Source organism: Parus major, chromosome 1A, assembly GCF_001522545.3.
Source record: "Parus major isolate Abel chromosome 1A, Parus_major1.1, whole genome shotgun sequence".
NCBI classification, from domain to species: Eukaryota; Metazoa; Chordata; class Aves; order Passeriformes; family Paridae; genus Parus; species Parus major.
Genome location: NC_031773.1, coordinates 47,399,721 through 47,423,236, shown reverse-complemented (window position 1 = coordinate 47,423,236; position 23,516 = coordinate 47,399,721). Strand labels below are relative to the sequence as shown.

General features: G+C 43.5%; 1 protein-coding gene and 1 long non-coding RNA gene across 8 annotated transcripts; one reads left to right on the top strand and one right to left on the bottom strand.

Moving 5' to 3' along the window:
- On the bottom strand, nt 1–20,946 carry RANGAP1 (Ran GTPase activating protein 1). Of its 5 annotated transcripts, XM_015628793.3 has the most exons (18): nt 20,827–20,946; nt 20,145–20,182; nt 19,767–19,831; nt 18,453–18,591; nt 17,220–17,347; nt 16,258–16,317; nt 15,424–15,603; nt 14,450–14,584; nt 13,122–13,280; nt 12,835–12,948; nt 11,256–11,355; nt 10,442–10,526; nt 9,910–10,051; nt 9,329–9,442; nt 8,904–9,006; nt 7,134–7,222; nt 5,184–5,305; nt 1–410 (listed from the first exon to the last, which is right to left on the bottom strand). In XM_015628793.3, the coding sequence occupies exons 4-18, from the start codon at nt 18,562–18,564 to the stop codon at nt 341–343; spliced, it is 1,713 nt and encodes a 570-aa protein (XP_015484279.1). In that variant the 5' UTR covers nt 18,565–18,591; nt 19,767–19,831; nt 20,145–20,182; nt 20,827–20,946; the 3' UTR covers nt 1–340. The 5 variants fall into 5 exon arrangements, with proteins under 5 accessions (XP_015484279.1, XP_015484277.1, XP_015484278.1 ...); XM_015628791.3 differs by lacking the exon at nt 19,767–19,831; XM_015628792.3 differs by lacking the exons at nt 19,767–19,831; nt 20,827–20,946 and adding an exon at nt 20,408–20,461.
- A 169-nt stretch (nt 20,947–21,115) lies between these two features.
- On the top strand, nt 21,116–23,134 carry LOC107204246. Of its 3 annotated transcripts, none has more exons than XR_001521513.3 (2): nt 21,116–21,783; nt 22,820–23,134. It is a non-coding gene; the product is annotated as an uncharacterized LOC107204246 (long non-coding RNA). The 3 variants fall into 3 exon arrangements; XR_004497688.1 differs by having other exon boundaries at nt 22,447–23,134; XR_004497687.1 differs by having other exon boundaries at nt 22,444–23,134.
- The last annotated feature ends 382 nt before the right edge of the window (nt 23,135–23,516 follow it).

Sequence of the window (23,516 nt, the reverse complement as noted above, 5' to 3'; positions counted from 1 at the left end):
AGAACCCTTCTGGGCCCCACGTTAGTCTTGGCACCCTTGCCAATGCAACCAAAATGGAGAACTCTTCAATTCATGCCGAGCTCACAGCAGTACAGACTTATTGTAGCGTAAGCACCTGCCCTACAGGCCAGGGAATCACTTCAAGAGGATTAGGAAGACAATTCAGCAGGATTTGTTCAAGTTTATGAAAGCAGAAGGAAGGACAGACTTCCTACAGGGAGAAAAAAAAAAAAAAAAAAGCCAACATGTCTGTATGGGCTGTGGGATCCTTTCCCACTTTGTGGCTCCAAGTTCTCTGCTGATGAGTCCTATGAGGAAGGAAGGGCACATCTCTTGTCTCTTACAGCTGGTGGAGGGTCTGTAAGAGCATGTGGCGAGCAAATGAACAGGAGTCAAGAGCACGGTTGGGTCTGTGGAAAGAAGTGAAAGAGAGATTTAAAGTACTGAATTTAAGAATGGTTTTGTGTCTGCCTTTGACTGAGCAAATAAACACTATTTACAATGCATTGGGTGTGTATGCCCAAAAACCTACAAATCTTGCCCTCAGTTCTCTCTTCCAAAACCATTCCATCACTGCTGCCCAGATCACTGCTTCCCATTCAGAGCCTGTTGTGGAAAACCCTCTCTCCTGAGAGTCCAAGTCAGACAGTGGTCAAGAATCAGAACATTTATTTCCATAACTAAAAAAAATCTGCTACTGACTTTTATCTCTACAGCCCAGTGTCTCATTTTGAGTTGAATGATGGGGATAGAAACCCCTTTCCCTCTCTTCTGGCAATGGATTTTTCCATAATGTTTCACTGTTTAAAGCCCCAAAACACAGGAGATGACCCTGTGAGCACTCAAATCTTTTCTGACCAAGTCATCTGCTATCTATAATCTGATGGTGACTTTGGTCTCAGGATTTTTAGTCTTTAAGAGAGGCAGCACCACCTCCTGTCCTCTCCTTCCCTGAGGTCAAGTAACACCTGACTGACTTTGCTGGGCCACCTTTCAGGCCCACAGAACAGATGCAGATGCAGAATGCCACCTGAAAGGGCCCAAGACAGAGGATGCAATAGCTAAGTCAGATTTACACATTTACTGAAATGAAACCATGGAAATACACTTACAGCAGGGTTAACATGAGGCTAGATTTCTGAATTGTTTCCATTGCCTCCCAGTAATGTAAATTTCTGTTTCTACTGGTTAATTGCTGGCTCAGCATCACTGAAACTTTTACCAGTCTCTATCCATCCATTAGGGAACTTCCTCCAAAGAATTTTAATCCAATGTTTTCCACTGTTCTGAGAATAGAAATCATTAATTTTATCTCTCTCCTACCACACCACACCAAAATAACCTTTAACGATGAACAGCTGTGAAGTCTACTCAGTTTGGGAAAGAAGAGTGAGCTGAAATAAAGAGTGGAACATCTAGGAAGGACAAGGAGCTCACCTCCAGGTGTTCAGCACACACCCAATGGCTGCAGAGGTTGTTTGCCACATCACCCCATGGCTGCTGCAGTTTAATAGAAGTATATTCTGGAGAAGACTTAACCCTTTTTATTCCCCCAAGTGCCATTCAGTGCCTCATACTGAACATGCAGTGTCAAACAATTACAGCTTGGAGTTTTCAATCTTCAAAGTGGCTGGGAGACACATTTCAGCCCTCATCTTTGGAAGACCCAGCCCTGCTGGCAGTGAGAGAGATGGTTCCATCCAGGCAGGTGCCCATTTTTGGAAACAGAAAACCTGGACTACTGATGCTGATCACAGACAAGATCCCTCAGCCCTCTCTCCTAACACTAAGCCTCTTCTAGCAATAAAATCCTCTGTATTTGCTGTGGAGTTACCTGCCTGCCACTCCAGGCTACAGACTGTTGAAAGAGACCTGTGATGTGATGTGATTCAACAGCAAACAGCAACATAAAAAAACCCAAACAAACCACCTAAAAAACAACCAAACACAAACCCCAACACCTCCAGCAAGTCACAGCTGGGCAGGCAGGCATCCACATAATTTCAGTATTTCCACCTAAAAAATTATGGAAAAGCACATGTGGATTCACAGCACCCTCTTGCGTCCAAAAACCCCAAATAAAGCTTGACAGCGAGCAGAGTAAGATAGATGCTGTTTACAGTCTGTATCCATAATTCTGTAATTATTATTGAATAGAGAACACTGCCTGCAACAACGAATTGTCTCAAAAGGAAGGAGATAAGTGCCTACTCCAGAAGTCCCTTGCAGTGAAAGACAGCAGAGCTCTGGCCTAGGTAACAACAAGAATTTACAGCTCTGAAAGCCCAAAAGAGCTAACCACAAACCAAAGGGAGAAAAAAAAAATAGAGAATACCACAAAAATGCATACCAGCTTTCTACAAGTAAAGGAATCATAGGTTTGACAGAGTGGAGTTAGATTTGTTGCAGAAACAGAGGCCAGATGAGTTCTGAGTATTACTAGGTTAAGCAGGTAGAGGTTTATCTTTAGGATAGCAATTTTACTCTGACTGAATTCCAAGAAGAGACAAGGGATAGAAGTTAATTGAGAAGCTGTGTTGGTTTTGGCTGGGGAAATTTTCTTCACAGGATTTGTGCTGGAAGCAGTGCTGGTAACAGGGATGTTTCAGTTACTACTGAGCAGGGCTCACACAGCATCAAAGCATTTTGTTTCTCACCCCATCAGCCAGCAGGCCAGGGGTGCACAAGAAGCCAGGAGAGGACACAACCCCAGCTGACCCTAACTGTCCAAAGGGATATTCCATAGCACATGGCATCATGCTTATCAGATAAAGCAGAAACTAGCTATGATGGAGCTTTCTGGGAAATGGTGGAAGTGGTAAATTAGTTCCTTGCTTTGCTTGCAGATGGAGCTTTTGCTTTACCTATTAACCCATCTTCACATCAACCCCTGAGTCTGCTCACTTTCAGTCTTCCCCTTCTCTTCCCCATCCCCCTCGGGCAAGAGTAAGTGGCTGTGTGGGGCTAAGGGGTAGCTGGGGTTTAACCACAACAGGCTGTTTGGAATGGACTGTAGGGTTCTTGAACTGCTTACATTCACCCATACACAGATTTAAGAGCTGTTTGTCCTCATCCCCTTAAGGGAAAGCATTGTAAGAAATGCCCATGTTCATATAACAAAGATAGATTGCTTGTATCTAGCATGGACTTCACTATGCAGCACAAGACAAAAGATCCCCTATAAACTCACAGCTTGCAAAACTTTGTAAAACAGAAAACTTCAGCTCCAAGCATTTCATAGCACCAGGGGCAGTGGAGGATTGACATTAGCACTGGTACATAGCACAGGAAGGCAGGAAAATCTGCCTTCCACTGAGAGAGGCTCTCAGCTCTCACTCAGCTTCTTCAGAACCTATGAGCAGTCTCATACTTCCACCAAGAGACTCTCCCCTCTTGTGCTTGTAGTGAAATACCCTGGATTCAATGGGGTTTGAGTTGATGAATTCATGAAGACCAAAATTTTACTCTTTATTTTGTCACATACAGGGTCATGTACAGCTTGAAAACATTTATTGGGAAAAGCCTACATGCACAGGTACAGGAAGAGGAGAGACAGATGTCTTTGCTGAACAAAATCTGTCAGGACACTTAGAATTAAGAGGCTACTCTGGGCACTGCTACCTGACACAAACAAGACAGTCAAGTACCCTTTCTTCTTACAGAAGTCCTTCCTCTGTATTCTCAGCTTCCAGCAACTTAAATTCCATTTTGAAGGCTGGGGCTTGATCAACAAGCAAGATCAAGGCAGCAGTGTAGGAAACAGCAGAAATTCAGTGATATGTCTGGGTAATTTCACATGGCAAGTTCTGGTACTTCTTGCTTAAACCTGTAATGATCGAGTTGGAGGTATATTTGTTCAGTTGGTAAAGCACATGGTCATTGACTTGTAACCTGATCAAAGATAGAGGAGGCAGCAGGCAAAGTGTTCCACAAGAAGGGCCTCCAGTTAGCGTTTGCACATGTGTAAACAAGATACTTTATTTTCCAAAACTCACCTTAGCATGGTTGGTGTTTATGGACACAAACCACTGCTGCATATCAGTTTTGACAGCTTCAGCCACAGCAATGCTTGGAAAAATTCTTTTCCCCTATCACAACTGGCCAGCTTCCAAGCCCAGCAGAACCAAGAGAGACTGCCAATATTCAACTGCATGCCTACTGTCCATGTTTAATACTGACCACAACTATATGATGCCTCCACCTTTCACCAGCAAGGGATCCTAAGCAGCTGCTGCTAACCCATATACCATGAAATTCAGGAAGGCTTAAGCCTCATTATGGAACCTGCCAAAAAGCTGCTCTCACCCCATACAGCATATGGTCCATGCTGAGCTAGCCACACCAAGCTCCAAATGGATTTCAGGCCTCTGCTGTTTTGCCTAAAGTGACATTTTTGGACTGTTTCTCCTCTGACTGTTGAACAGTAGTAAGTAATCCTATTGCAAATCTATTTGGTGGATTTTATTCCCCCTTAAATCTCATCAATGCTGAAGTTGACACTGACTTAATTCCAGAGAGATATGGTTTCCATAGCCATTTAATACATTAAAAGAGCTAAAGCTGGTGGGGGCAGGGGTTGGTTCTATACACTAGTGGAAGTAACAACACTAAGTACTGGCAGTGAGTAAAAGCAGCTTCTTCAGTACTTATGCTCCCCATTTAGGTCTCAGGAAAATCACTAGCTTAGTTGCTGTCACAGTAGGAAGTTCCATTTAAAAAGACAATTCAGTCTTTGTGCTTTGCAGTTTTCATCTGCTGGTGTTCAGTGTCACACAGCATGACAACTCTGGCAGAGCTCTGCTGACCCTTTTAACTCTGAAGGATGACTTGGAGGGCATAGTTAGAGCCAGCCTACCCACAGTTCACTCAAGCAGCGGCCAGAAACCCAGCAGGTTTCCTTAAGCTCAAAATATTTCTTCTGTGAGAGGCATTAGCAGTCTCTCCTTCAGAGCCACTTCCTTGCAAAGCCAACTTCCCACTTTTCCCTCTTTAGGATTTTTTTTAAACTCTGAACCTCACATACTGGGGTAAACAAGATAAAATAGAGGCCCATTAAGCTATTAATTCTCAATTTCAGAACAGACATTTAGTGGGCTTTCACAACAGCTTACATGTAGCTATTAACCCTCAAACAGTTTCACAAGCTCCCACAGAGAAAACTGCATGGCAAATACAATACTCACTTTGTAACAAAAGCTGAGAGAACTGGGACCAGGGATTTAGGGAAATAATCCTGCTGGACCATATGGTTCAAGGTCATAAGAATACCATAGAGGCTTGGAACAGTTTTGATCTTCTCTTCACTCTGAGAAATAGACAAGAAATCAGACATCAGACAACTGGGATTTGATCTAACCCACTGTAATTCACAGACAAGGAATTCTCTGCTGAATGAAGTGCTCCCACACACTGCAGCAGAGAAAGCTGGTCACTAGATTAAGTACAAGACAAAGGTGGCCAATTCCATAGTGTCCCAACACCTAAAACAATGTATCAAGAACATTCTAGTACTTATCAACTGACAGCAGTACTAATAGGTAAAGGGAAGTAGTGATTCTGCAAATGAAACAGCCAAATCTTCTCAGAGGCTGTGTCAAAGTGTTCAAGAGAAATTTCATCAGACTTCAGTCCATAAAGAATTCAGCTGCCTTAATTTTTATTGTATTATTCTGTAGGTCATTTTTATACCACCTCCAGCTCTTTGTCAGGCTCCCTACAGAACCTGATGCAGTGTTCCCAGAACTGATTTCACAGTTATATACAAGATAAAGCCAACAGTCAGCCCCTTGCTTACATGATGCGTAAGTAATTCTTACTCCTAACATGATGCTACCCTACACGTCCCAACTCTTACATTGTTTTCATTTATTTCTCTACTGGCATTTCAACAAAACTCCTCATTCTGCAGAATATGTCACAGACCTGTGTTCCTGCTGTATGACCTTGGAGTTTACAGTATTAAGAATATCTGTTGCCCACATGCTTCTAGCTACATAGGACTGAAAATCCAGAATGCACCTTCTCCACATGCAAGGGAGTGGTGATGAATTAGGCACCACAGATGACAATCAGCAGGCTGATCCTCCAGGGCTTTATCATCAGTGCCACTTCCTGGCCTGAAAGAATTCTTCAGGAGCACAGGTTTGTGCTTTGTGATTCATGCATATCACTATTTTCCATATGGAAAAGGGGTAGCTGGCAGTCCTCAAAAGAGGGATTCTGCAGAACCAAACACCACCTTGGCTTCCATTGACCTTTCTGGGAAGTAGGAAGCTCAGTGTTGGTCCAGTATACAACGACTAGAGAGAGAGGCTAAACTGATTTTTAGGAAATTAAATCCTATCCGTGCATGTCAACAAGGGTGTGGGCCCCCAAGCTGAATATAACCAGAAGAACATTCATAAACTTGTTTAATAGCAGGCTGCTATAACTGAGATTATGGCTTTTCTGTAGTTTAGAATTGTCTTAGTCCAAGTTTATATTCTCAGCTTCCAGCTCCTGAGGCAGCAAGAAACACTAACCCTTGTAGCACAAGCAGGCAAAGGTGTTGCAGACAGAACCTCTCCACAGTCACCTCACTGAAAATAAAGCTACTAATTCTATTAAAATCACAGACTTTCTACTGACCCTCCATCTTCTCCCAATGAGTTTATTCCTTGCAACTAATGACTTAATACTAGCATTTAGCAAAGAGCCTCGAAAGCATGAATTTGAATGCCATTGATCTGGCATGAGTAGCTGATACACATTTTTGAGACATGCTCTCAAGAAATGCCCTAAAGGAGCCAAATAACTAATAACATTGCCAATAACTAATAACATTGACATGGCTTTTATAGACACCACAGTCCAGCAGCAGCATTATTGCCCTACCTGCCCCTCCCTACCTTCAGGGAATGACTGAGAATGAGAAGTACATTAAGCAGATGTACAAAAAGGTGACACATCCTTCATCCTAATGCAGCCTTGCAATTTGCAGTTTCTGCTCGACCTGCAGACTTCCATTATCCCTGGGCATCAGGCATGCACAGGCACCCAGCTGCTTCCATGGCAACATAATTACCCAAAATCCTGCCAGTCTGGCCTTCAACAGCCTAAACACACCATGACTTAACTCTTTCCTGCTTCCTCACCTTAAGTAGTCCCATGTGGACCAAAAGGTTTGTGACGAATGCATCTGAATTAAATGTGGCAGAACTGAAGGCTTTCCTCATCAAGGCATCTAAAAAGAGATATGCACATTAATTTAAGCAATACAGGAAAAGGACATTTATGGATTTTAAGATTAAAATGGATCATAAAGAAACTAAGCTGTTAAATCAGTTTTGTGGTATAATATCTGTTAAGGTTTCATTTGTCCCTGTAGCCATAAGCTCTGAAACACTAAGACAGGAAAAACCTCTTAAGTATAAAGGAGAAAACAAATTTTAAAAATCCAGCAGAACACACACAAAGCCCACGTAAGAATTCCCACACTGCCAAGCTTCAGATACAATACATCCTGGTCCTGTGCACCACCAGATACTCTGCTCAGTGCACTTGAGCATGTTTTGCATGTATAGACATAGCATACATATAAACATGAGCAGATGAGCAAGAGCACCAAAAGGTAGAGCCTTGACTTCTTAAAGGCCAGAACCAATTCACCTTTCATTTCAAACCACAAGGAATGAGAGAGCACAATGAGAAAGTTTGTTCAGCTGTTTTCTGGGCTCCCTCAGGACCAATACTGTGCCACAAACAATGGGCAAACCAGCACTTTAATATCTCATGTGTACAAGGGGCAAAGCAACCCATTTTTGACCTCTGACGATTCTGTTTCCTTAGAACAGGCAGAATTCACTAGAGTGGCTGTAGAACAGTGCCAAACATTAACCAGGGCCCTCACTGTCAGCTGATGGCTGCTTTTATAGAAGGAAATTGCCAGGTTCTACCTTTCCTGAAGAAGGAGGAATAAAGAATTATGTACACAAACACACTTGGGACAACAGTAATATCGTTTGTTCCATTTTTCTACTGGAGACAACTCTTAACAGGCACGAGGCAAGGTGCACTAGCTCAATGAGGTGCCAACTGACTATTTTTCACTGACTGGACCCATAAGCTACAGAGAACTACTGTGTTACTGTTTGTAAAACAACAGTTTCACCATGTCTGTGAATTCCAAACAAAGAAATTCCAAACTAGGGAAATACACAGTAAACCACCTTAAGTGAGCTTCAAAAGAACTGATCCCATTTTTTTTGCACAATAATGATAGGTAGCTCATGTGTGGGAGAATTGAACTGCTGGAGGATTTGAAAAAGATCAAAGTGGTCACATGCCCAGGATTGCTTAGAAATTCCTATTTCCAAGCAAAACCACGAAGGAATATACTATTAGTCCACACACTAATCCAATAGTACTCCAATATAGTTTGAGAAAGGGCTCTTTATTTGAACATTGGTTTCTGTGTCTTGCTCCAGGTTGGAAATCTGTTTCCTGAAAAAATTAAAGATAAGAGACATCAACAAGAGGTCTCTCTTTACAGTCTCATAACACTGCACTAGGGAGGCTACTTTCTGCAACACGCTTTTTAAATAAACTGCCTTGGAAAGGTAACTGACCTTAAAACACAGAACTACTGCCTATGGACAGCCCAGCATCAAGGAGATGCACTAAGGGCAGCACTGGCCCACAACAACAGCAGCTACAACAGAGACAAAGCACAAAATATGGCAGGTTCAGAATGAATCTTCCACTCCACACAGCAGTGGGGCACAGTTTTGCACTTTGTTGTCCCTGTTTTTTGTTAGGGACAAAAAGGCTCAATGGCCTGGCCCACAGGGGTCTTGTCCCACCTTGCAGCGGTGTCTATGGCACTGAACCAGGTCACACCACAAAGTGAAGAAAGATCCAGTCACCTGTTGTCTCATGCACTGCTGTTTTCACAGGGGCTTCATCTTTGAAGACTGAGGATATCCTTAGGAGGGTTGCAACTACTTTCTCTACATCAGATGTATCTGTCTGAAAGAGAAAATACAGAGATCAGTTAACTGCTAGACAGCTACACAACATGGGTCTCTGCTAGATTCTGGCAAGAATTACTGTCTTCAGCTGACTGACATCAGCTTTGCCTTGGCCACATCAGAAGGCACAAGCAACACAAACAAAATTACTTTCTGTACAAGCTCTGATGCCAGTTTAAGCATTAGCTGCATCATCTGCTTCCATAAGGTTCTTTGGGATCACTGGAGAAAAGATGCAAATCTAGGTCAAGTTATCACCTCTGGCAATTAAACAATTTTGAGAGAAAAAAACATGCCCAGGCAAGCACCAGCTCACCTACCTGCTGAGCTATCAGCACAGAGCACTTTGGTCCTAGTCGCAGCAGCTTCTCTGGTGATGGGAAAGCAAGGAATGTGGCAACATCCACAGGAGGAGAGAGCACTGGAGTTGAAGCCTGAAACAGGCAGAATTCATCTTAAGTTTATTCTTGAAAGGAAATAAATTGGTTCAGCAAAAGCAGATGAGCCTGCTCAGGGCACAGCTATACTAGGCCAGAATCTGTTCTGTCTGAAAACAGCCTGAGGCTGACCTAAGCTCAGAGCTGGAATGGCCAGGACATGGAAGCAGAAGGGGATGGCACTGCATGTACAAGGTCCCCACCACTTTCTGAACATGGAAGATTTTTGCTACCACCACTACTCAGCCTTTCCCTCCACATGTGTGTACAACATGCCCACTTTAACAAAATACATTCTTCAACTAATTAATTTTACTTCCTGAATGTTATCTGTTACAACAGTGCCAGCCCATGCAAGAATGTGACTGCCTGTCAGCACTTTAAGTTCAGACTCCAGAAATCTCACTTATTCCTTTACTCTTCTCCAGTTGATGAAACAAGAATCCATCTGGCAGTAAGCTTACCTGTGAATCAATTATCTTCTTAGGAGTCAGTGACTCCTGTTCTTCCTCTCTCTCCTTCAGCTGTTGTTGTTCCTCCTCCTCTTCCTCCTCCTCCTCCTCATCTTCCTCTTCCTCCTCCTCATCCTCCTCCCCTTCATCATCACTAAGGTTTGAATGTTACACATTCCATTAATTAGACCTGGAATTCCTGTACACTGGCACTCAACTTTTCAAGAACAAAAGAGCAGCCTCTCCTCAAAGTTCCTACTGCAAGAAGCACATCTCACCTACACCACACCAAGAGGATGCTCAGACATCACTCACCCAGCAGGGAACAGCAAGAAAAGATCAACAAACACAATCAGTTACTAATGCTACAGTAAGTCCATCAACGAAAACAAAACAAGTTTAAGACACATCCTTAGGTCTGCTCCACACTCAGATCAACATCCACCAGCAATGAGAGTTCTTATTTTAAAATGAGATAAGTCAATGAAAGTGTTGATGATAATTGTCAGAAAACTTCTGATTTAAACTCTGGTACTATGCCTACCTCAAAGATCCCAGCACTGATGCCATATTGAAGCCTTCAAGGATCTCATGGAGTTGCTCACACACCTCCTCTCCCAGACAGTTACCTAGGTTCATAGAGGAAAGGGAGTAGACTTGACAGATGCACACAAGTTTGTTCTTGAGGACTTAGCTGTATATTCTTGTCTATCTCTTGTTTCTGAAATCAAACAGTTAAATGCTATTTCTGCCCACCACCTTAGAGGCAGCAACACAAACTGCATTTCTCAGACAGAATCAAACAGTTGTTAAAGAAATTTCAGCGGCATTACACAATGGTTGGAGGTGAAAACCCCCTAATGCTTCAGGGTCTGGTTGAGAGACTTCCTGTTATTTCTCTAAATAGCTCTTGATCTTAGCAATTCTAAAACAAGGACACACAGCATAGCACCAGTGAAATGCAGTGACCCAAGGTATAAACAGCAAAAGCCAACAAAAGTCAAAAGTTCTCACTCTTCTGCAGAGTTGAACATAAAGCTTTTTGTTTGCAGGTATGAAGTATCTGAGATAGCATTGAATAATTACAGTTTTACTGAAAACAGGTATAGGTATCAGCTTAATCTTTCCACCTTATCAGGTGTAATAAAAATGCTTACCAGTTAACCAAGTTCATGGTTTAAGAAAGCTTTCAGGATCTAACCATTTCCTGTCCCAAGGTCATGCAAGTTCAGCTACTGAGTAGTGTTTTTATATGCTGACACTTGCAGGAACAGATTATGTGGTTCTGCCAACATTCTTCTTACTGGTTTCTCATTGGAATCAAACTAGACATACTTTGATCTAGCAAACTTACATACCATTGAGATCCAACTTCTCCAACTCTGTCTTATCTTCAATAGCTTCAGCAACAGTCAGAGCAGCATCTCGTTTGATCTCACAGAAAGACAAATTCAGTTCCTAAAAATGCAGAAGAACATTTTGTCTGCAGAATTCCTATTAACATCTATCATACCCATAAATTTCATGGCCTCACAAGTGTCCTGGAAAAACCCTCATTTGAAGAGGCTCCCAGCAAAAAAAAAGTATTACTAATGGAAAATAAAGCCTGACATACTCCTACCTCATATACTTGAAAGGGGAATTTTGAAACATACTGGTGCTTAAGAGCAGCACTATATTAAAGGTGGTAATTTTAAAATACCTCCAGACCACTGCTCACCTCAAAGGTAGCAGACATTTCAGTCCTTAGCAGTCAGCTGAAGAGATCTTCACTTATCAAGGGTCACAAGAGCACTCCAAAACTCACTCTCCAGTAAGTCTAACAGAAGAAGGGCAGCTATTGTACTAAACAGATTGCACATTTCCTTTGACACCTCAATTGCAAGTTCAGGCCTTCAAAAAACAAGCCATGAGTGGTACTACTTCTGACAGACCCAGCCAACAGAGAAACCATGTGGACTAGTAAGAGTGAAGTAATTCAACAGTCAGACACCATCCCTCACCATTCCACACTGCTCAATCAATCCCTTCCTGAGAAGGGATTGAATATTAACAGCAGAAGGGAAGCAGTCCTTGAACAGAATGAATCAGCTGAAATTGCTTCATGCTACCTTTCCTTAACCATTTCCACTCAGGAAAAAACAATTTAACTTCTGTCTGTTCATCTCAACACCCCATTACTTAAGTTTGCTTGGGAGATTCAGACAAGTTCAAGTAAAACCAGCAGAAGCCCAAGCAAGGGATCACACACTACAAAGAACCTCTCTGTACCAGGTTCATACACACATATATTAATTTTTGTCTTTGACTGCAAGATTAGGAATCACATGTTCAGCATCTGTCTCAGGGCAGTTGTGACTCATGACAGGTGTTTTTAAGAGATCCTAGCTTACTTATGCTATTAACTTGACTTCAGCCTATGCAGAATGATGTCAGATTCAAGTCCTGTGCTATGTCCTATACTGATGTAGAAGGCTGTGGTATCACCAAAGAATGAAATATACTTGGACCCCCGATTGATGCTCTAACAAAGAAAAAGCATTAACTGTATGAGCTATGAAATGCTGAGGAGACAAGCTGTTCATGAAGTCCCCTTAGTGTCACTCCCCACTTTTGAAGCTCTGGGAAGTTCTAATAGCAGGTACTTCCATCATCAGATTTCTTGAGTAGCACTTGCTGAGTTGAACCAACAGCTGCAAAAACATCAAGCAAAGACTAAACAGATCACTGGTACACCTCCACATAGCACAGCCCTCACTGGATGGTGGGATGCCACTGATCTACAGCACAGCTTGCTGCTTTTCAGTTGTGAGCACAGAGCCTGCACAGACTGAATCTTACCTTAAAGTAATCAGTAGTGGTAGGAGAATGAACAGAAAAACATGAAATGGGAAACTTGGCATTTTTCAGAAGAGCTGAACAGCAAGCAGACAATACCTTTAATTTGTGAAGCCCTTCTTTAACAGCATCAGCAATAGCAACAGCACCCTTGGAACGCACCAGGCAGTCCCCAAAGTTGATTACTTCAATCTGCCGAAGTGCCTTCAGAGTCTGCAGACCAAGACAGCACAGATTTAAAAGTGGACATGCAAGTAAGTGCACATCCTATTACTTCTGGAATGTCATCTTGCCCACTGCAGCATGGCATTGTTCCACCAACCCAAAGGTGTTAATTCCAACCAGACTTGAGACAAAATCCGAAACAACTGCTTAGAACAACTCACCTCTGCCATGGCCACAGCTCCTTTCTCTGTGAAGGTGTTGTCATTCAAGTTTATAACCTTAAGCAGTGGATTGATAGCAAAGGCCTGTGCCAGTGCTGTTATGCCAGGATGGTTAATTCCATTCTGTGGCATATGGACCTCTTCTAAAGTTCCAATGATCTGGGAAAGAACGTAGACAAAAAAAGCTTTTAGAAATCATACTTCAGCTCAAGAGTATACTGCTCCGCTCTTAGGATTTATTTAAAATTGTTCTGAGTTTCAAAACTCCATTGGTTCTGCTACAGTGAATTATTTACCAGCAATTCTGTCACAAATCTAAGTGAAATCACAGACACATGGCAAGTGCCAGATAAATACAAAGCCCTGACTCAACGAGACACAAGTATCATTGTCCTATATGCCTGCTCTAACTTAAAACAAGCGCTCACCTGTGGTTCAACAACACTGAAATAGAACACACACCATCACTTTAATTTCCTAATTAAAATTTACATTTTGCCCTGACCGCAGAAGCAAACACATAAGAAAACTAGTACAAATATTATTTATGGACTAAACAGCATGTCACATAACACAGTTATTAACCCCATTTTGGTAGTGCCATTCCATCTTGATTCAATGTAAATCCCATTGTTATACAACTCTTAAGTATTTAAAAAGTCTTATTTTTGCCATGATTCCTGATTACTCAAAATCACATATAGGCAGTTCTTTACAAAAAAAGTCAACCTGTAACCTGCAATATCATTGTCAATATATCTGACAATATATAATTCAGAAGTCACTCCTAGCAGCAACTGAGGTATGAAAAGGGAATTCGATGGCCCCAATCATAGTGAATTCTCTTCCTCTCACAGAAGTGCAATAGGGTCAGTGTCAGCTAGAGAAAGCCAGGCAACACTTCCAGCTCTAACCAGATGATCCTAGCAAAAACACTGGGCTGCTTTTGCCAGATAACTGAGCAAAGCAGCACTCAAGAGAACAAGCTGGGATACCTACCCCAGTGCCAGTCAACAACCATTAGCATAGAGAGGAAAAGGAACAGGACAATTAAATTACTTAGGAGATGACTATTTCTCCCTCAGGTAACTACTTTACACAGCTACTAGTTATGTGCTCGGAAATTTAGGTCATATAAACACTCTGTCACCAACTCTAATTCCACTGGTTGAAGACTCCAGTTTCAGCAGCAAGAAACATTGTGACTTGAGTGAACAGACCACCAGCTCCTGCCTCCAAGCTGAGGTGAACTCTGTGTGCACCATCTTTAGTGCTGAATCATAGCTTGCTCCAACATGCTGTCAAAGCAGCTCTGGTTTGATACTCACCCCAAAGGCTTCAGCCAGAGCAGTGGCACCATCATTCTCCAGACGATTTCTGCCAGCCACAAATATTTTTAAAGCAAGAGGTTTGCCCTGGGCACTTGACTTCCTGTGACACTCTTTCAGAGCAGCTGCCAATATCTAAAGATAAAACAAACAGCTTAAACTCCCCAAGCATTTCACTCTACAGGAATCCTGTTGTGTTTTGTAGATCCACCTCTTGAGAAATACTTTGGGCATCACTGAAATGTACCTGTTTCTACAACAGGGTATACAATAAAACTGTCTCTGCCTGCGGCACTTGCATGCTGTGGTCTCAGCCAAGAATTGATAATTTTGCAACACTAAAACTCACTGAGACATCAAGAACATTTTGCTTCTAATCAGACAAGCATATATGGGTAAGAAGTTGACCATGAGCTAACAATATACACCTGAGGCAAAGGAATTCTATGGGGCTGCCTTGGGAAAAAGCACTCATAGGTGGTCAGATCCTTCTCTACTTAGCCCATACTAAGACCCAAGCAGTGTCTAGTACCAGGCTCCTACATGGATTTATTGGGGTGAGTCCAGAAAATGGTGCCTGGACCTGAACTGGAGAACTTTACTCACTAGGATAATACTGACCCCTGAGATTACTAAGGCTGGAGAGGAAAAGGCTCTGGGGAAAATATTATCCATGTGTAAAAACAACCAGAACAACAAGATGAGTGGAAAAGGTGGTATAAAGAAGGCAGTCAGAAACAACTGCACACAAAGTGCAGAGAAAACACCATTTTAACACAAACTCCCTTTTTTTACTGGGAGGGTTGCTCAGCACTGGGATAGACTATTCCTAGAGCTTGTCAAGTCTCCATATTCAAAATCTGACTAGACCAAGCTTGAAGAACCTGGTGTAGTTGTAGTTGCCCTAAGCAGGGGAGTTGGCAATCACCAGAGATTGCTTCCAACATCATTCCCAAAGAGGAGATAACCCTTACCTTGCCACCACCAATGCCCATGCCACAGTTATTGAGCTTGAGTTCCTGCAGAGTGTAGCATGCAGGGCTCTTCAGCAGAGCCTCAAAGCCACGCACACCGTCTGGCCCAAAGGCATTGTCACTCAGGTCCAACTCCACCAGCTGGGCTCCAGCAGCTATGAGTGCATCCCCTAAAGAGATCTGTAAGGAAACAGATGGCAGTGGGTGGGAAGGAATGGATTAACTTTTAGTGACAACATCACTGCAGTGGCTAGGTATGACAGTGATGCTGCAAAAAAATCTCCACTTTGAAGACATTCTGCAAAGCTGCATGGGGAAACAAAACTTTTCTGCTAAATCCAGAGAGGAAGTTGCACAAATTAAGCTAAAGATAACCATAAAGCAGTTACCAAGATAGTATCCCACCCTTTAGGTCAACTACTTTTCAAAGTCAATTTCCCACACTACACTGCTGAAATACTGTCTTCATCAGTGTTGAGCTTTATGTTCTGGCTCCACAGGACTCAAGGAGACGAGGAGCTCTGCAACGGTCTTAGAAGACATAGCAATATGATCTATTTAGAAAGCTTAGCTCTCACTTTTTCTGTTGGGTCATGAAGATGTTGTTCCCCATAAAAAGTTCCTTCACCATCATGGACTTGCATTTAACCTTTAATTGACTCTTCTCCATCTCATACAGGGAGAGCAAAAGAGAACCACTCACCTATTCTGAGACATTTAGTGCTGACAGCACAGAGAAGGATCAGCTCTACCGAAATGCAGAGTCCCACAAAAAGCATGACAGGTGAGAAAAGGTTTTATTAGTCAGAAGTCTTAGATCTAGTTTTTACTTACCAAAGCAGGAGGGATCTCAGACCTTAGCCTGCCTGTGAACATGTCACTCCAATGACACCTCTAAAATAAGAAGCATACAGATAAAACCCACTAAAACATTTAGGTCAACACAGCTGTAATAAACATTCACACATACAAGCTGCTTTACATCACTGGGGACAGCTTAATGCTGTCTCCCTTCCCTTGGGTTGTCATTTGATTGTACTAAAGAGCTGCAAGAACCAGTGTTACAGTCACTTCACTTGCAAGGATGAAGAAACTGAAATGCACACCACAGATACTATATATAATAATTCTTGCTTGTGTTCAAGCTGGAATTCTTTTCTGCTGAGAAAATTGCCACAGAAAAAAGCAACAGGAAACAGAAGAATACATTAGCAATGCAGATTTTACTAAGGTATGAAGCTCAGCAATCTGAACTTACTTGAAAAGCCACACTTGAGTGATTAATGCATATCAATGTCTCATACCACTCTCCTTCAAGGGACAGTGTAGTGCTTCCAGTAGCACAGCATCCCCTTAACATTAGGGTAGAGCAAGAGTAGGAAAACATAGCTTGGGCAAAGATTAACCTCCTGTTGCATTTCCTTCATTACTTCCTCCCTGTTGAGACATTCTCTGAAGACTCATTCTCCACAAAGCTTCATTTGAACTCAGTGTTTTGTTGCCACAGCTCTTTGTTTAAGATGCTGCCTTCAATAGAGGCTCTTCCTCACACAGCTTCCCAGCTTTAAGATTGGAAGCCTTCTAAACAGAAAGTTAGGGATGCAGAAGGTGCTCCCATTATCCCAAAATCTCCAAGTTATGCTGTGTTTTCATAAGTTTGCTCTTCCTCCTGGAAGAGCCACCAAGCAAGCTTTGGGGGTACTTCAAGACAGGTTTCTGCAGGAAGAGCCTAGACAGGCCTTCACTATTTCCACATTATTTCTTCCCCTTGACTACTGCCCACTTAAGAATCTCACCTTGAGCTCACTTTTCTTCTCCAAGGCTTTGGCAATAACCTTTGCTGCCTCCACACCCACTGTGTTGCCTTCCAGGCGCAAGGCTTCCAGGCCATCAAATTCCTCAATTTGCTTGATGACTTTTTCAGCTGCAAGAAGCAGATAATCTAGTTGGTCTTTTAACCATTGTCTTGGTTACCACAGTAACCCTGAGATGCAGTAATACTTGTTCAACCTCTAGCAAAAACAGCTAGAACAACACCTGAAACAGCAATGGGAACAGAGCTGAAGTGTCAGGTCACCAGAAAGAAGACTCTCCATTCCCTACCCTGCCTTCTCATATTTTTTTTTCCCTGTGCTGGTACCTATCTTCCTATTTGCAAGAGTAAGTTTCTTTACTTCCCAAACAAAATTCCCCTGCCATTCAGCATATAGCTTAAAAGCTAGAATGCATATCCCTGGAGAGGTGCAGAGACTAAGTCAGAAGTTGATGGGACTACTGGTGTCACATCAACAGGAAAAAGTTCCCACTGACTGGCAGAAGTAATCTGTTTAGCAAACATGTCAAGGTGGAAGGATTTAAGTCTACAGTAATCCTATGCAAGGCAAAGGAGCAAGCTGCAGTCTCTCCTGCCAATGGGCACTTGCTATTGCTCCCAAGCTCCAAGGCCTTACCCCAAAGTTCAGTGCCTTTGAACTACTAAGCCAACCTATTAAAAAGCTCCACCTCTGGCATTAGCCAAAAAAAAAAAAAAAGCAAATATAGCAAATAACCTCTCTGAAAAACACGCTCATAGCAGAAATGTTGATCTAATATGTACATTTTTCTCCAGACATTCACATACACCAATAAGAGAGAAAGTGACCTAGTGCAGCAGGCTAACATATCAGCACGTTCCTCTGTGCACATCTCGTTCCAAGAGCTGTGATGCACTTGTTTACTGTTTTTCAAAGGAGCACTGACTTCTAATGCCCAGTGACTGTCAAAGGCACTTAGAGAGAACACCAAGAATACAATTGCAAACCAGGCACACAAACCCCAGTTACAGCAGCTGCAGCACTGCCAGGGCACCAGGTCAAAGCAGGGTACCAGAAGGGAAGGAAATGTCCCTATCAGAAGCAGCTGTAGCTGATGGACCCCTGCATCACAGCTATGTTATGAAAACTTGTCCATGCGGGATTAGCAGAAGGGTTACTACAAGATTTTACAGCTTCAGGGAGACACTTCCAAAGCACAAGGGTATTTTCTCTTACCATCTTCAGCTGTGTTGAGTTTAAGGCTCTGCCCTTTGAAGCTCAATTGTCCACCACCCACTTTGGTTTTGGCAAGTGACTCTGCAAGCTTAGTGATATCTTCTGATGCCATTTTCCTGCTTTTTCCAAAGGTTAAGAGCTGTCAATTAAAAGAAACTGTCACCATAAAAACTCTCAAACTACAATAAAAAATATCTATAAAATAACCATATTTATTTAAACACTAATGTGGTTTTTGTTACTCAGCTATCTAATTGATTTTTCAGTGTCATTACTACTTTTCCCCAGAGCTCAATTAAGATAGCTAGGCTAGATTAATATTCCAAAGCCAACCAGTCAGACGGTGCTGATTCTTCCAACACTGACAAGACTTGGGTTTTGATGGAGCTCTTATACTTCACAAACAGCAGGTAAAACTATGGATTAAGGCCACATTAAGACAATATACTTTGTGCAAGATTAACAATTACAACACAGTATTCCTCGTTTCAAACCCCATCCTTTAATTATATGTGCTGCACGCTTCCCCTACTCTCCAAAGCAAGTTAGAATGAACACAGTTGCTTTTCAGTGATATTCCCAGTAGTGCCCTTGTCAGCACAGTTCCAGAACCGAGTTGCTGAAAACATTGTGTGTGCAGCATACAAAACTCTCTCAGCTTCCTCAGTGCTCTTTCCCTTCAGATGTTCCACACAAATTCATCACATATTAAACAGGATGATCATACACTTACAATAAATTAGTGAGCATTTAGCCTTGAGGCATAAGTCTGAAGCTAGCCATGCCTGGTAGCATCTGCATAGCATTATTTAATGAATATTAATCACTCTCTGAAGGAACTGGCCTCCATCCACTGAGCAGGATAAACAGAGTACATTTCTTATCCCACTACCTCCACTGGTATAAAAGATTATAAAAGGGATAATAGACTACACACAGCTAATGTTTAGAAACCACACACTTAGACTTTAGATGTCAGAAGAGATGAAGTTTCATTCCTACAACAGAAAACTGGTTCCCGTCCAGTCTTGTCTGATTAGAAGTGACCCCACACTCTTGTAGCTGTTTGAGGTCAACGGTGGTGGTTTTAAAATATCCTCTATACAAAAGCTGTATATACATATTTTCCTCCTGATACCCATCTGTGAAGCTTAAAGCTTCCCTAGAGTATGACTTCTCTTCAGGGGTCTTTAATTTTAATATCACTTTTGGAAACAAAAGGTAAAAATCTCCAAGGCTGAGGAACATAACTTTTCTAGGATGACTATTCTCTCAAGTAGGTGCTGTCAGTAGAAAGAAACCCATGTAACTTACTCCACTCCTACCAGACCATACAGATGCCAAACTCACAGACACTCCCAGCCTCTGCCAATCCAACACTGGGAAGGAAGAAAAAGAGGTCATCCTCCATACCCTGAAGGCTTTACCAGACAGGAACAGTAGTTACATCTGCAGAAGAAGTCAGTCTGTCCACCTATTTCAATTAACAACTTTACTCTTAAAAAAACAGTTCCATTCTACTGTGATCAACTTCTTTACAGATCCTCCTCTTGGCTTCTCTTTCCCTTGAATCTCCTGTGTCACTCTTCACCTTACGCACAGACTGCCTCCTAATCTCAACACGCAAAGCCAGCATCACATCCTGAAGCATGTTTTACAGCACACGTCAGCAACACCCAACTGACAACCTACCCGAGGTCTCTTCACTGTTAACTCTTCCACAGAGAAAGCTTGGGGAAAAAAATAAGAGAAAAAAAAAAAGAAAAGAAAAAAAAGAAAAGAGAGTTAGTCTATTTGGCAAACACAATCAAGATCTGACAATGCCTGAAGACAGGTTTCCTTTAAAATTAAAGGCTGTATGAAACTTTACACTTCCTGATGATCAAAGAAATTAGTTCAGACGAATACTTTAATTACAACACTTCGTCGACCCCAACAGACAACACACTGGCTACCTGCTGCTCGCCCGGGAACGGAGGCCCCGGTAGCACGGGGCGACAGCCCGAGGTCCCCGCCCTGCCAGCCGCGGAGAGCCTCCCCGCGTCGCTCGCTCCAGGGGCAGCCCAAGGCTCCTCTCTTCGCCCACGGGAGCCGCCGAGCGCCGGCCGCACGCTCCTCCCCAGCCCCGTGTAACGGGGCCCAAAGCACGGCCGGAACGCCCCATCCCGCTCCGCGCGGGGAGAGGGAGCCGGGAGAGGGAGCCGCGGACGGACACGCGTGACGCGCGCCCACGAGGGGGGAACTCCCGCCTACGCGTGGGAGCGCCCCCCGCAGGCGGGGCCGAGGAGCGCGTCAGCCCGCGGGATCGCCACATCCCACGCACGGCCCCCTCCGCCGGCCGCTAACGGCGGCGGCTGCCGCCTTTCCCCCTCACCTCCTCGGGGATTCCGCCGCAGGTGGCTGCCGGGGAAGGCGCGGGAGGCTCACGCCGCCGCCGCGCCGGGGCCGCTGGGTGAGGGGCGGGCGGGGGAGGCGGAGGATTTGAACGCCGGCAGTTCTGCTCCCCGCTCCGGGATTGGCTGCTGCCTCGTGACGTCACTGGACGCGCTCCACCGCCGCGCCGCAGCCCGGCCGGTGTCGCCGCGCCGCGCGTGGGCGGGGTTGCGGGGGAGCGCGCGGCGGCGGCCGCGGGGCACGCCGGGAGCTGTAGTCCTGCCCCTGCCCTCGGCTCCGGGTGCGGCCGGCGGCCCGGACGGGCTGCGCGGAGTTGTGGCCGGGCCGCGCTCACAACCCGCGTTCATGGAAGTGTCGCTGGGGACGTCCCGCAAGCCCGCAGGTGGGACACGAGCACCTTCGGATGTGAAGCCTCGCCTAGATAATGTCCCTGTCTGTACTTGGCATGTTATTGTCAGACCGTCCTGCTAAGGAAGGCATTTCACAGAATCACAGATTCCAACCTGTGACTAAACAACACCTTGTCAACTAGACCATGGCACTAAGTACCACATCCAGTCTTTCCTTAAACACCTCAAGGGAAGGTGACAACACCACTTCCCTGGGCAGCCCGTCCCAATGCCCAATCACCCTTTCCGTGATGAAATTCTTCCTGATGGCCAACCTGAACCTCCCCTGGCGCAGCGTAAGACTATGTCCTCTCACCCTGTCACTTTCACCTTGCAGTGCATAGCCACTCCTGCTTAAGGATGCCAAAAAGCCTTGGTTTGTGTGACAGCCGCGTGTGCACATCGTGCATGGCATTTTCTTCTGAGTATAGAAACAGAAGTACATCGGATGAGGCAGGGTGAGCTGTGCACAGACCTGCCTGCTGCCGCAGTGGGTTGGCACAGCACCCCAGTCCCTTCTCTGCAACTTGCAACCTACAGGCACCAAGGTAGGTGCCATTTCAGGTACCTTTCAGATCGCTACTGAGGTGGCCCATTGGTAGGATTTATTCTGCTATTTAGTCCCAAAACATTGTGAGAGGCATTTTCCAGTCTCTCACAAAATTCCCATATTTTTAATAAGCAACAGCAAGTGCTTACATGGACCCAAGAAAATAATGTCAGTAGTTGATGGTGCTCGATGACCAGCCTCACAAATAGTAAGAGAAGTTTCTTTTGCAGCTGAAGAAAATTAAGAACCACTTAGACACTAGACTATGGCTGTGTATCAGAAGCATAAAGCTGCTGGAATACATAGAGCTGATGAGGAACTAAACTAGTGCGAGCTCTAGAAGGAGCTTGAACCTGGAAAATATAAGCAAGAAATTTGGGACTGGATATTAGTTCCTCACAATTTTTATAAACAAACAAACAAACAAATAAATAAATGTTAGTAATAAACAGGATTCTTATTAAATACATCAGATTCCCTTCCCTGTCATTCTCACAAATATTGTTTGTGACCAAGAATAAAGGCATTGACTACAGTTGCAGCTATATTGGAATGTAGACATACCATGCCACTGTAGGATAGATCCATACATTCATTCTTCCTAAAAAATAGCTTTATAAATCCAAGTAACTTCTACAACACTGTATCTGGTTTGTAGCAGGGGTTTGCAGTGTTTGATTCTTGCTGACTACCTGCACATGAGACTGAGACTTCAATAACTGCACTTGCAAACTGAAAATCTTCATGTTAACTGCCAATGAGAGATTTTACTTCACGAGAGGAGTGGTACATGCCGAATCATGACCTTGCAGGACACCTCAGTCTTACAGACAAAGGAAATTGGGATGGAGGAAAGCACAACATGACTTTCAATTGAGAAATGTAGTCATGAAGGTTAATGTTCTTAAATGAAAAACTAGTGTTTATTCCAGCATAACTATTGATTGTGTGTACAATTCGGTTTTGTTCCTCTTTTTCCTCATCTCCTCTTAACCTTTCTTCTCATCCAGTGGTGATGTCTTTTCCTTTCACAGGTGCTGCAGGGTTGGAAGTGTCCTGGGCTCTGTGACTCATTTGGTGATGGCTCTGTAAGGCTGCCCTCCCACTGTGATCTGGCATATCTGCTCCCTGTATTTACTTTCTGCCTCCAGACCTGCTCCACCTTTCTTCTGCCCAAAACCACCCCATCAACAGGGTTTGCCACTTCATGTGCATTTTGCCCAGCGGCTTCTTCACCAGACATCGGAAACCTTAGTTTAGGTTCTACTCATTGTCACAGTTTCACCACCTTAAATTAAGAAGCAACAAATCTTCAGAAGGGTTAATAAAAACAAACATTTTCTTATCCATGGATAGTAGCAATCTTTGGATCAAAACCAATACCTAAAAATGTGCATTGTAATTTTAGAGCATTAGACAATGTTCTCCAGTGTCATAAGGTACACTATACAAGTCACAGCCTATATTTCATAAATTATCCGTTAATTGTGTTTACAATGCTGTCAGAAGCAAATCCTACACACTATAATAAAGTCTTTCCTTCTCTGATCAATGTGTTTTAAATATCAGACAAGTTTAGTACACTTCAGATATTACCTTCTATCTGCCTTTGAATCTTGGCAGAGTACAGAGCTGCAAAGCACAACGTGACATTCTTGTGGGTCACTGTAAACGGAGAAGTGAAACACTCAGGAGTAAACATGTCACTGATTACATTGGGAAAAAGCTGAT